The following is a 14295-nucleotide window of genomic DNA, read 5'->3' as shown; positions in this document are numbered from 1 at the left end:
TAAACTTTTATTTTCCATTCAAATCTTTCCCATAAAAAAGACGGTATATTGTTCTATCAATGGAAAATCTAAACAAATTGTTGAGTATACAACGAATTATTTTAGAATATAGTTCGGGAATTATACGTTATTCCCATAGAATTTCACCGACATAGGTCAGATTTTATTAACCAACCTAAATGTTTTCATTAGATAATGATATTCAATGGAATATAAAAAAAATGACGGTAATTTAATTTGTTAACAATTGTGTCAATATATTCACGAGGAACATTTGTTTTCAAAGTATCAGCATGCCAATTGAAATGATTGGTTAATTGAAAGTTTGTATACAGCATGATCCCTCATATAGTTTTTTTTTAGATCTTACATGTCGTGTCATGATAGTCATACAGGACTTATTGAAAGATCGAATTTTATCCATACTGTCTTTATATCAATATAAAAATAAGAAGATGTTGTATGATTGTCCATGAAACAACTCTCCACAAGAGAACAAATGACACAGAAATTAACGACTATAAGTCACATTACGGCCTGCAACAATCAGTAAAACCCATACCGCATAGTCAGCTATAAAAGTCTTTTTCAAATTCTATCGCAAAAAGAGGTTTCACAATTGTTTTAATATATTTAATAATAATAATAAAAATATGCCATGGTATCTTTCGCCTCTCTTTAACATGGATTTCATTTTACAGAACGTGACATTTAAAACTAGGTCAATGTTTGTTATTAAGTGATAATAGTTATGTTGTAAGTAAAAAACGATGCGTATTAAACTGTCTATCAAATCACTGTCGTAATTAATTTTGTTAGTTAAAAAAAAAAGGCCGAAATTACAAAGGGACATTCAAAATTGATAGGTCAAATAGGTCAAATAGGAACAGACAACACTATGGTAATAAAAAACAAAACAAAAACATTACATAGACAACTGAATACATAACACCAACAAAAAAAAACGGGGATGATCTCAGTTATACAGATAAAGTAAACAGATACCACTCCAATTATTTCACTTGTCTTGTTTTTCATTAAACCAGATCACAGTTTCACTAACAAATGTGTTGTTCTCATTGAATTACATGAAATATTATTTTTCGTTTAAGATGTGCAACTGATTCAACGACGAAACTCTTGACCCAATCAATACATGAAACAAAGTTTGAGTTCGGTGCTTTCGAATTCCAAAACAGTAAGGACAACGTTTACGTAGAGTGTAATGCAACGTTTTGCTTGCGGAATGACATCTCTGTCGGGTGTACACAAACCTGCCATACGAGAAGAAGTGCATACATAGAAACTGGTACATCATTTACTGAAATTGGACAAAGTTCTACATTGAGATTTTTCAATATTAATAAAAATGAAGGTAATTTTCCCAAATATTTAAAAGTGTGCTTTCTTACACAAAAAAGTGTTACCTTTGTTTCCTTGCGGTTTTCTGTTTAAAATGGAGTTACTATAAATAAAAAAAAGGCAACCTAACTACACTTAATTAGAGAAAAATGATGACGATTATTTAGAGTGCAATTGTTTTACTTTTACCTGTATCTATGTTCTGGATTTTGATTAACAGTAATACATATACTGACTTGTATTGTACGTTCTATTTCCTTTTTTACTATAAAGACCAAATTTGCTTCACCTCTGACAGATGTTTATGTTCATTGATAATTTAAAATATGTTTCCTCACGAAATCGTTTGAGACAGTTGTATTGTATAACCAAAGCTGTATTACAAAAAACAAACCTGTCCAATAGCTTTGTTGTCTATTTGATTGTAATAATGCAATGGAGAAACTATGCTCTATTATGTATTTTACATTAATTTCTATTGATGCAAAATCGGATTTTTGAATAGTCCTCCATATACATTAATTATAGAAAAGACTAGTTACCAGCTGTTGTCTTAAGAGCAAAATTTTCAAGAAAGGACTTAAGATTTTCTTGTAACTTGTTCACAACAAAAACGTACACCTTCCAACATCGGGTTATCACCAGCGCGGTAGTCAAAACTGACACTGCTGTGTCATGCAGGAATTATCATTTATATAGATATAATTATAAATGAAATACTTACAGTAAATTAATTTTTTTCAAATTGTTAAGGATTTGTCACCCCAGGAATAGATAACCATAGCTGTTTTTAGCAAAACATTTCGGAATTTTTGGTCCTAATTGCTCTTCATCTACTTACATTATTTGGGTTTTTAATCTTTTTTGTTCGAGCGCCAATGATAATAAAATTTAGAATGGAAATGGGGAATGTGTCAAAGAGACAACGACCCGACCATAGAGCAGACAACAGCCGAAGGCCACCAATGGGTCTTCAATGCAGCAAGAAACTCCCGAACCCGGAGGCGTCCTTCAGCTGGCCCCTAAACAAATATGTATACTAGTTCAGTGATAATGGACGTCATACTAAACTCCAAATTATACACAGGAAACTAAAATTAAAAATGATACAAGACTAACAAAGGCCAGAGGCTCCTGACTTGGGACAGGCGCAAAAATGCGGCGGGGTTAAACATGTAAGTCTTTTGTAGACGCAACACGCTTTTTGCGTACAAAATTTTAAACCTTTTATTTATGGTGAATTTATTCATATTGTTGTGCGATATATACCTTGCACTATACTATACTGACCTCTACTTATGCTGTATATGCCCTGCTCTGTACTATACTGACCTCTACTTATATGTCTTTTTTTCAGTTGTTGAATCATACTTGGAGGAGAAAAGAAGGATAGCATTACAGAAACAACACAATTTTCCACAGGAAAAATATTCGCTTTTAAAGTGCTTTTGGCAATACATATTGCAATAATTCTTTAACGGTCAGATAATAAAATTTGAAAATAAATCTTTTAACATGTTTAATGTGTATTCAATTTCTTTCGTGCTTTGTTTAACGTTGATTGCTGAATTGTCTATTTAAAATTGAGAATGGAAATGGGGAATATGTCAAAGAGACAATAACCCGACCAAAAAGCAGATAACAGCCGAAGGCCACCAATGGGTCTTCAACACAGCGAGAAAATCCCACACCTCAAGGCGGGCTTCAGCTGGCCCCTTAAAAAAACATTTTTTGCATGCTTCTTTTTACGTCGACCAAGAAATGTTTTTCTTTCAATATGAATGCCGACTGACACTGTATTGCAAAACGTTTTTTTTCTTTCTATTGATAACCTATAATGATAACTCTGAAGTAAACAGTACAGCTGCATCTCCTCGTACCTTAACTAACGTTTTGAATTTATAATGGTTAAGAACTAATGGATGTGATTTTTTATTGTTTCATTGTGAATTTTCCATTTATTTGCCTATAGAGTGTTTTTTTCTAAAATTAGTGTTGCTGCATTAAATGAACATATTCGTCCAAGAGCTTTTTAATTGCAAAGCTGAATTCATGGCGTTGACAGTTTTAATGGATTAATTGTTGGTTGCTGAATGTCCGTAGCAATTATCCAAATGTTTAGGGATGCAATCTTAATATGGTTGGAAGGTCTTTTATTTGCGTCATAAATGACAACTGATAGGTATTTCTGTTTTAGTAATAATTATTCTTTTTCCTAGTTTTTCATACTACTAGGTTGGTTTTTTTTGTAGTAAGTTAACACACTGATCTACTCGATACAGGGATGAATATATTTATAACAAAATCATACTGTGTTATGTAGTTGACACATACTTATGCAACCTAATAGTCAGCACTTCTATGTTGACATGAATTATCATTGATATGGTCATGATTATAAATTAACTGTTAACAAACCTTTCAATTTTTCTAAAAACTAAGGCTTTTCTGCCCCAGGAATAGCCCGGGTCCTTAATGCACTTCAACTTTTGGAGGCGAAAAACGCTTCTATCGTACATCCGAGTATTAAACAACTGTTGTAGTTAAACTAGTTGATAAAGCAAAGTAGATGTGGTGTGTATATTTGTGATAAAATGTACTGTAACATTACAAGAAAACCGAAATGTCATTTACAGGTCAACATAAGGTATTCAACCCACAGCCGTGGTTAAATCAGTAAGCTTCATGCAGTAAACATTGCTTCCCGATGTTTGTTCTGTTTTCATTACTTTGTTAAATTTAGTTATCATGATGGAATTGGTTGCTGAACAGTTATGCATTTTTAATGTACATTTCATTAAACGCGTTTAAACCTGTGCTTGCTGGACCATATGGTGTTTGTTGTGGTTTAATTGTCTTTGTTTGTACTTATTTTTTATCGAATGTTATAAAATCAAATACATGCACCGAAGGAAAAGTGAAAATGCATAACCTCATGTATCTTTAATTTGTACGGGTTAAATATTACATTGGATTATATCAGGTCGATCTTAAACGCTTGCGTTAGGTTTTGGATTATCAAATATTACGGTCTCGAACATCACAGAAGAGACATTAATTGTCGAAATACGCATCTGGTGCAGTAAAGAATGGTACGATTAATGTTTTAACTTTTGGTCTAAAAGCATTCTGTCCTTTATTTTTATATCCATAGATTCAAAACAGCAACGTTTATCACACATATAGAGATTTGTTATGGAAGTGTTATTATAACCGCATAAAGTAGTTGCCTTTATGTTAATATTTTTTTCAAAAATTACATATTTCCTTCAAATCTTTCTACTTTGCTGACCAGCCGTATTGATAAAGGTTATTATTACGGTATACTGTTAATGTTCATTCATTTTTTAAGAAATGCATAACAATATTTGCAAAAATAAGAAGATGGACAAAATTTAGTTCATTTAAATGAAAAATTTAAAACCTCAAGCTCTTATTATACATGGTTAACAACTAAACCTAATAAAAATAAAAGAACCGTAATCCATTATTCTCTCAACATAGCTCATTTTTCATCTGCCTAGGGCTAATTAGGAAAGTAACTGTTAAAATCCTTAATTTATAGTTAGTTTGTTCATATCTGCATCAATTGAAAATTGATATCTTATTTAATTTAACTACCATTTAAGAGATGCAAGTGTAAGATACTGGCCTGATACCTTTCACTCTTATACAGTTATACCAGAAGTCTATTTCTTGAGAAAAAAAAAAAGAAAACCACACTTTAAAAAATATCATGCTACCAAAAGCGCTTTTCTTGATTTACCTTCATCAGGAACGCTCAAAGCTGAATTTTTGAAAGCCAAGATGTATGAACAGAAACAGTAGAAGAGCTTAGTGCTATATGACAAAAAAAAAATACCTAAAAAATAGCCAATTACATCTAAGGTCAACTTTGCCTGAGGGATTTAAAACCTTAGTTTCATTATAATTTATAAATTTATAAACTGATAATTTTAGAAAGGTTTGTTATAAATCATGTCAGTACCGAAGTACTGACTACTGAGCTGATGATACCCTCGGGAACTGATAGTCATCTTCTGGTTAAAAAAAACAAGGATGATTGGAACAGCCAGAAGCTGGACAGTAAAACGTACCATATCAACCAACAGCTGACTCCTCTGCAAAAATAACAGACATACTAACATAACAAACAACATATGGTCAAGATGGCTACTGTGTCATTTGGTCTCTTGTGGAGAGATGTACATTGACAACCATACCACATCTTCTTTTTTATATTGACAGTCAGACAGACAGACAGACATACCATATGTTCGTGTGCTGGAGCAAATAAAGGAAATACAATACTACAGGTACAATAATTTATTGGATGAAACTTACATAATTATCATGAGAACAAGGTGAACCAGTGATGAGGAAATTTCTTTACAAAGAGAACAATCATATTTAAACAATTAAAATCAAATACAATAACTAGTTACATATCACTCTTGAATAACATGTTGTTAGTATTATAAAATTATAAATTAAAGCAAGAAAAAATATAAACAACTTTATGACATCATTATGTTCAGACAAAAGTATTTTTTTACATAACTGAAAACATGAAACTAGACTAAAATCTCTTCAACTGTTCCTAACTTGTGCTTTGACTGTACTTTAGTAATGTTGAGAACACAAAAAGTCGTTCTACGTCCTTTAATATGTTTGAATGTTATACAAATGATAGCAGATTTCATTCCAAGATCATAGTAGACTAGTTTCACACATGTAAATACAATAGAGAAGATTATTATTGATTACTTTTGCTTAATTTAGTGATTAAATGAAAATCACCAACAAAACACTGCAAATATTTTATGTTAATCCATATAAGCTTACAAACAAAGAAATTATTACAAACTGCAAATTTATCTTCCAAATCAATCCTGCTATTCCACTAAAACATACATGGTACCAAGAAAAGGCACTTTGAAAAAGGGGTACTAACTTATAGAGGTTACTTTGGAATTACTCTTACATTTCAGTTTTCAAAATCTCCAATCCATAAATGATATTTTGAAGTGCCTTCCCTTCTAAAGTATGGTTTTATTGAACATTATCATGTATGTTTAGTGGTTTGAATTTATACATATAGATTGATTGATTGATTGTTGGTTACTTAACGTCCAGAGGCAAATATTTCATGCATGTTCAGGATGGGAACCAATTAACAATACATATACATATAGAAATACGGAAATGGATTTCTGTTGTTAACATGATTTCATATCAAAACAACCTATAATATCATACAAACAATAACAAAAAAGTGTACACAAAACATACAGAGATTTTCGTTATAAAATTTTAAACATAGATTACTCACTTATTTGTCCATGATGTGCTAGCATTTATTGTTTACAAAAAATCATAAACAACCTTTACATTCCAAAAAACCTTGTGCTGAGTCACTAAAGTCAGGCGAATCCTAGAAGGTGTACTTGAAATGGACCATATTTATATTTGCTTTCACCAAAATCTTAATTCATAAACTAATTAAAGGAATTCATTGCTAGCACTGCAGGCAATAATCCTCCATCTATCAAGCTCTGAGTTGTCAAATATTAGAGTACAGGGGGAAAGTCAGTGGATTTTCTATAAAATGACCATATGTTTAGCATTGATACAACAATATTTGTGGAGGAAGCAGGAGTGCCCAAAGAGAACCACCGACATTTGGTAGGAAAACTGACAATCCTAGTGAAAGAAGATTTGAGTCAAACACACCTGCCATGTGCAGGATTCCACAACCTCAGTGTTTACTGACTAGTGATTTTTGTTAAAAGATTATTTATACATTGCTAGTTATAACAAATCAACTATTTCAAAAACATAATCAAAAGAAAGTAATAACAAAATGGTTGATTGTAAGTATGATTAATAAATGAAATGAAATGTTTCTTGAAATTAATTAGGCATATAAGCCATCAAGCCTTTATCTGTTATGATTCAAGTTTAAAAAAACAATGATTCAAACTTTTGTGAGATAAATTCAAATTTTGTCTGATCAAGTAATATTGATGAACGCAACAATATCAACATTCTCCATTTATATCATACTGCTGCAACAATAACAACTTTCCTGAAATTTTGAGACTTAGATCTATTTAACAAAATTACAATAAAACAAGTAATTTATAAATATATAGAAGTTCAGATCTAAAAAGAAAAACTTATAAAATATAAACACACAACCCTTGAAATCAGAACTAAAGGAAACACCTATAAAATATGTCAAATAGTAAAAGTAGTTCAATTATGACCACTGGGAGACAATGTCAGTATTTCTTAAATAAGGAATCCAAAAAATGACAGATCTCATGTATATGGTTAAACAATTTTTATTTTTTTCTAATATTTATTTATATGTAAGTTATGCGTCTGTATTGGTTTTTGATCACATGAAAATTTTCTTAGTTTCAAAACTTTCAATTACAGTTCATGAACAAGGTTCATGCAGACAAAAACGTATGTAGCTTTGAATAATAACCAACTCCATATGTCATCATCATGTAAGACTGCTAAGTTCTTAAAACAGCACATTTCTGTCAATCTTTGGTAGTGTATTTAATATGGTCAATATATTCAACTTATTAACATTTAGAAGCAACTGTAACAAAAGGTAAGACGATAACAAGAGAAGAATAAAGTCACTATGGTGACCAATAGGGAAGGTTAAACACAAACAACAGTCCAAAAACACTGCACAGATCTACTCTCAATTTACTGTAAATTCAGAAATTATTGCAAGGTTTTTATCAATGCGAAAATAATGCAATTGGGTGATGATGGCAATAATAAGAACTCACATTCTGACATCTTATACATAAATCTGTATGCATATTTTCCTGAAATCGCAATAATTAATCTCGCATTTTGGTCCATTCTTTAAAATCGCAATAATAAATGCATGTAATAATTTCTGAATTTCTAATAAATTGAGAGTAGATCTGTGCAGTGTTTTTGATGTTATTTCTTCATAGACAGAAAAAGTATTACAGTCATTCCTTAACTAATATAGGATAATGGTGTTGATTAAAAATTACACCATTCCAAGCCCTTTTGTTTTCCACATAATTAATATTACCAGTAATTAACAAGTTCCGGGTCAAATCCAATATTGATAACAATTGTATATGTCACATGTAGTTTCCAGTTGTATGGTTGTACGAAAACCAGGCTGGGTTCAAACAGAAAGATTTTGAAAGCAGAGAAAACTGTGCACCTTATAATCAGTATGACTTCTATCAGATGACAATATGATTACAAAAAAATCCAGGCTAAAAACAAGGCGTAGGTACTTTAATTCAATCACAGACCCATGGGTGTGTTCTAGTATTTATCTTTATGTAAATTTTGTATCTGTATTGGTTCCTTAATCACATAAAATATTCATAGTTTCCATTACAGTTCATGATCAAGGTTCATGTAGACACAGAAGTATTTAGCTTTGATTAACAACCAACTCCATATGTCATAATAATGTAAGACTGCTAAGTTCTTTTAAAAAAACAGCACATTTCACTCAATCTTTGAAAGTGTATTTAATACGGTCAATATATTTAACTTATTAACATTTAGAAGCAACTGTAACAACAGGTAAGATGATAACAAGAGAAGACTAAAGAAGATAGCCAATATGATGACCAATAGGGAAGGTTTAACACAAACAACAGTCCAAAAACACTGCACAGATCTACTCTCAATATACCGTAAATTCAGAAATTATTACAAGGTTTTTATTAATGCGAAAATAATGCAATTGGGTGATGATGGCAATAATAAGAACTCACATTCTGACATCTGATACACAAATCTGTATGCATATTTTCCTGAAATCGCAATAATTAATCTCGCATTTGGTCCATTCTTCAAAATCGCAATAATAAATGCATGCTATAATTTCTGAATTTATAGTAACTCAACTCCATACTTATTTGTATCTACTGTCAATTTATTTATTTTTGTGAATACATGTACCAATTTTCAAGGATTGAAGAAAAATTGTATTTTCCTGGATGTTTCATTTATTCGGTCTGCATGCATACAAACAAATAGAATATTTGTACTTCGTTAAACATTTAAATAAGTGGTTACCTATACCAACCCAATCCATGATAATTGGTATCCAATAGACTATTTTCATATTACCGACTTTTGACTCCGGATTATATAATTTGTCGACTGGTTACCTTGGACATCATGGTACTCGGTCAAGTAAGAGCAACCAAAATAAGTAAAATCAAACATATAATCGGTGTAATTTGAGGGGAAAGTTTACTGTTTTCTGATGATTTTGTAGTGAAAAAAAAATGTTAAGCAGGTAATTTTCCCCCAAAATTGTACCGATTGAAAGCTTGGTTTTACTTCTTTAGCTTGCTCTTACCTGACTTGGTACCATGATGTCCAAGGTAACCAGTCGACAAATTATATAATCCGGAGTCGAAAGTTGGTAATATGAAAATAGTCTATTATGTATGAATTATATTGAACCCACATTATTTGAAGAAAAAAAACCTAACCAGAGGTTAATATCTCACAAATTTGTTCAAAAGTCCAAGAAAATAATTTGTTAAATAAATTCAATATTCAGTATTATAATGACATGTAAACTCGACTCTTCCTTAATGTTATATGATCAGATCATAATATTATGCATTTTGTCAAATAAAAATATCTAGTAAAATAAAAATTATGCCTACATTTATGACATTGTACCCCTGTTTATTAATCTCAAAGACAAAATAATTGTTCTTCAGTATATGGCTAACAAAAACATGACAGCAAAAATCAATCAAACAATTTGTTTCTATACTAATAGCTAGAAAAGAATTCATGGTACTGTATATGGGATTTTGTTTTTAAAATACAAGATGTAAGTGATGTTTTGTCATATTTTGCATTTAATGACATCTTATTTTTGGCAAACTGTCTTTTTACTACAAAAATAAAACTGTCACAAATATCAAAACCATAGCAACAGACGGCCTTGAATTTTCCCTTAAGCTTGTTTACAATATATTGTAAAGCAAATCAACATCTGAAGATTTTTTTACAATTTCATATTTCTTTTCATCATCAAATCATATGACATTCTATCATTTGTGTAATTCAATAAATATATGTACATTTATGCTTCAAAGTTACAATAAATTCATGATTGTTTTAAACGATGTTAACAAAAATAATAACATATACCTTCTAAACTTAAGTTTTCAACAAACAAAAAATAAAGTTTTCTTTCTGTTTTGTTAAAAAAGCTTTTTACAATTTGTACAGTTGTCAAAATTAAAATTGCAACAATGATGCAGTCTTATCTATACATGATCATTTATAAATCTTTAATCTTTCATCAGCAATTTTAATTTCAACAGATGCTAAGAATCATGTTAAACATTAAGTCAATAAGTTCCCATGTTTTAACATTAACTAGTTACTTATTTTTTAACATCAAATCAAGGAGTTACTAAATTTTTTATCATTAAATCAAGGAGTTACTAACTTTTTTAACATTAAATCAAGGTGTTAGTAAATTTAACATTAAATCAAGTAGTCACTAAGTTTAAACATCAAATCAAGGAGTTACTAAATTTTTTAACATTAAATCAAGGAGTTACTAAATTTTTTAACATTAAATCAAGGAGTTACTAAATATTTTAACATTAAATCAAGGAGTAACGAAGTTTTAACATCAAATCAAGGAGTTACTAAATTTTTTAACATTTAATCAAGGAGTAAAGAAGTTTTAACATCAAATCAAGGAGTAACGAAGTTTTAACATCAAATCAAGGAGTTACTAAATTTTTTAACATTAAATCAAGGAGTCACTAAATTTCTTAACATTAAATCAAGGAGTTACTAATTTTTTTTACATTAAATTAAGGAGTAACAAAGTTTTAACATCAAATCAAGGAGTTACTAAACTTGTTAACATTAAATCAAGAAGTTACTAAATTTTTTTACATTAAATCAAGGAGTAAAGAAGTTTTAACATCAAATCAAGGAGTTACTAAATTTTTTAACATTAAATCAAGGAGTTACTAAATTTTTTAACATTAAATGAAGGAGTAACGAAGTTTTAACATCAAATCAAGGAGTTACTAAATTTTTTAACATTAAATCAAGGAGTTACTAAATTTTTTAACATTAAATCAAGGAGTAACGAAGTTTTAACATCAAATCAAGGAGTTACTAAATTTTTTAACATTAAATCAAGGAGTTACTAAATTTTTTTACATTAAATCAAGGAGTAAAGAAGTTTTAACATCAAATCAAGGAGTTACTAAATTTTTTAACATTAAATCAAGGAGTTACTAAATTTTTTAACATTAAATCAAGGAGTAACGAAGTTTTAACATCAAATCAAGGAGTTACTAAATTTTTTAACATTAAATCAAGGAGTTACTAAATTTTTTTACATTAAATTAAGGAGTAACGAAGTTTTAACAAATACATTTAAATACATTATTATATACTTAGTAGTAAATACAGATAAATTGTATGTGTAATACAATCATTGGCAAGCGTGCTGTATCAGCCACCCGTGATGATATCGATATCAGTCACGGTTGCAAAGGCTTTATCACACCTTAAATCTGTATGACGTCACTTCATCGATTGCAGTCACTGTTGCAAAGGCTTTATCAAACCCCTAATCTGTATGACGTCATGTCAAACCTGTAATCTGTATGACATCATTTCAAACCTCCTTATCTGTATGACTTCGTGTCACATAAAAAACATTTACGTGAGGTATATGTATATAATAAAGTGTATATGATATGGCTTTTTCAATATCACACACCGTATCAACCCTCAACCAATATAATCCCTCGAGCAGAGCTCTTTTGATTATATTGGTGTCTCGGGTTGATACGGATGTGATATTGAAAAAGCCATATGATATTCTCTATTTATTGCACATAGAAAAATGATTTTACACGACTTAGATATAAACATCAGTTAAAAAAACATAGAGGATAACACTAAATACCAAATGTATATGACATTACAACAGATCACCACAACAACCAACACCAGACTTTAAAAGCATATATATCCTTTTTCCAAAATAAACTGAGTAACAAAAGTTTAGCAACAAATATTTTTAATTCTATAAACATGATAAATTTCTGTCACAAAGAAAATAAAGAATAAGGTGCATAGTTTACTCAACAAACAATTAACCTTATAGATTAAAACTTGGAAACTTTCATTTTAAAGTTTTTAAATTAAGGCATATGTTGCTTAACCTATTTTAATCAATATATATTCTTGATAAGATGGGTAGACATAAAAATTCATAATTCAATTTAACAATCATGGTTCAATTTAGGACTGTGAGTGAACTCAGAAAAGAATACCCCTGTCCTGCAAATTTGATTATCTCCCCTTTAACATGTTATCTCCCCTTTAATATGTTATCTCCTTTTTAGTTTGATTATCTCCCCTTTAATATGTTATCTCGCCTTTAATTTGATTATCTCCCCTTTAATATGTTATCTCCCCTTTAATATGTTATCTCCCCTGTGTAAAGTTCATTAAAATATGTCTATCCATTAAGGAGGAGTTGCCATTACAAAGCACATGGATAGACAGAGTAACAAGCAGACATTAAGGAGGAGTTGCCATTACAAAGCACATGGATAGACAGAGTAACAAACAGACAGACAGACTAATTCACCCTATCAGAATCTAAAGGACTCTGGGTAATCTCATTGTTTGTACACCAAAATAAAAATAACATTACATTTCATTGAATTTCCATTGTTTAGAACGTTTGAAACCAATCACAACGCGTCGGTGTACGCTTTTGAAAATATTACCCAGAATTCATTAGATTCTGAAACGGTGAATTGAGGAACAGAAAGACAGTGTGATTCCTATATAAATCAGCCTCCCCAAAAATAACTTAGAACTTTATTTGCATGAGGGAGTTGGTAATTCTAACTACATAACATCATCAGCTCAACATCTTCCAGCTCAAAGTAATAAAAATGGACAAAAAATATATTTAAGTCTGATCCAAGGACAATCTTACTAAATACCATAGCCGATTAGTGGCATTGGTTCTAAAAGAGGGACGAAAGATACCAGAGGGACAGTCAAACTCATAGATCGAAAACAAACTGACTAAAAGTGCTATATACAACACATCGGCAAAAAATTTGGAATCTTAGTAACAAACAAAAAAATTCAACCCTCATATATACAAAATAAATTTTAGAAAAAATAACCATTGAAACTAAATTCAGAAAGCATCTCACAAAAAGTCCTTAAAATCTGAAAAATGTAAAAATGATAAACTTCCTTTTGAACCACCATTATACATCAGAGTTATTTATGAGGCTAACTTCCTCAACAGTTGGGTTCAAAAGGAAGTTTTTATTAATTGATACTAAGGATGCTTCTAAATCACATGAGATGAGTCCTTATCCTGTCCTTTTTAACCCAGACTCTTTTTCATCTCCCAGCCTCCTTTTCATTTAAATAACATTATCAGTGTCATCATCAGTGTCCAATAAGAGGCGTCCAATATACTGTCGATTGTTGCGATGGCGTTTGCAAGCCACAACCACGACAACTCCAATAATCAGTATAAAAATAATACCTCCAACTACTCCACCAATCAGAACTGATTCTAAAAATAGAAATAATAGTCACATAATTTATAATTCAAAAGAGAAAATAAAATTTGAACTCCTCATATAATTATATATTTATCTTAAGGTAATGGTGAATATTGCATGCATTTAAATTACTTATTTTTCAAATTTCTCTAATGGCAGCTGTGCAGAAGGAAAATTATATAGTAATCAAAGTTCTGTCAATGTAGTGATGGATTTGCTACCAGACTTGATCACTAAAACATTTTCTTTTTTCATTTAACGGGCAAATTCCATGTGAAAGTTGGTTGTTGGATTAAAA

General features: G+C 30.3%; 1 protein-coding gene across 1 annotated transcript in view; it reads right to left on the bottom strand.

Annotated features, from left to right (window-relative positions):
• Positions 1-5673: 5673 nt before the first annotated feature.
• The window catches only part of LOC127721321 (uncharacterized), a 29417-nt gene continuing 20795 nt past the window's right edge, over positions 5674-14295 (bottom strand). Inside the window, exon 8 of the mRNA XM_052228056.1 lies at positions 5674-14008. Coding sequence (XP_052084016.1) covers positions 13854-14008 — 155 coding nt within the window. The 3' untranslated portion in view covers positions 5674-13853. The remainder of the gene's footprint in view (positions 14009-14295) is intronic.

This window comes from Mytilus californianus, unplaced genomic scaffold (assembly GCF_021869535.1).
Source record: "Mytilus californianus isolate M0D057914Y unplaced genomic scaffold, xbMytCali1.0.p SCAF_12, whole genome shotgun sequence".
NCBI classification, from domain to species: Eukaryota; Metazoa; Mollusca; class Bivalvia; order Mytilida; family Mytilidae; genus Mytilus; species Mytilus californianus.
This window is presented reverse-complemented; position numbering and strand designations above follow the sequence as displayed.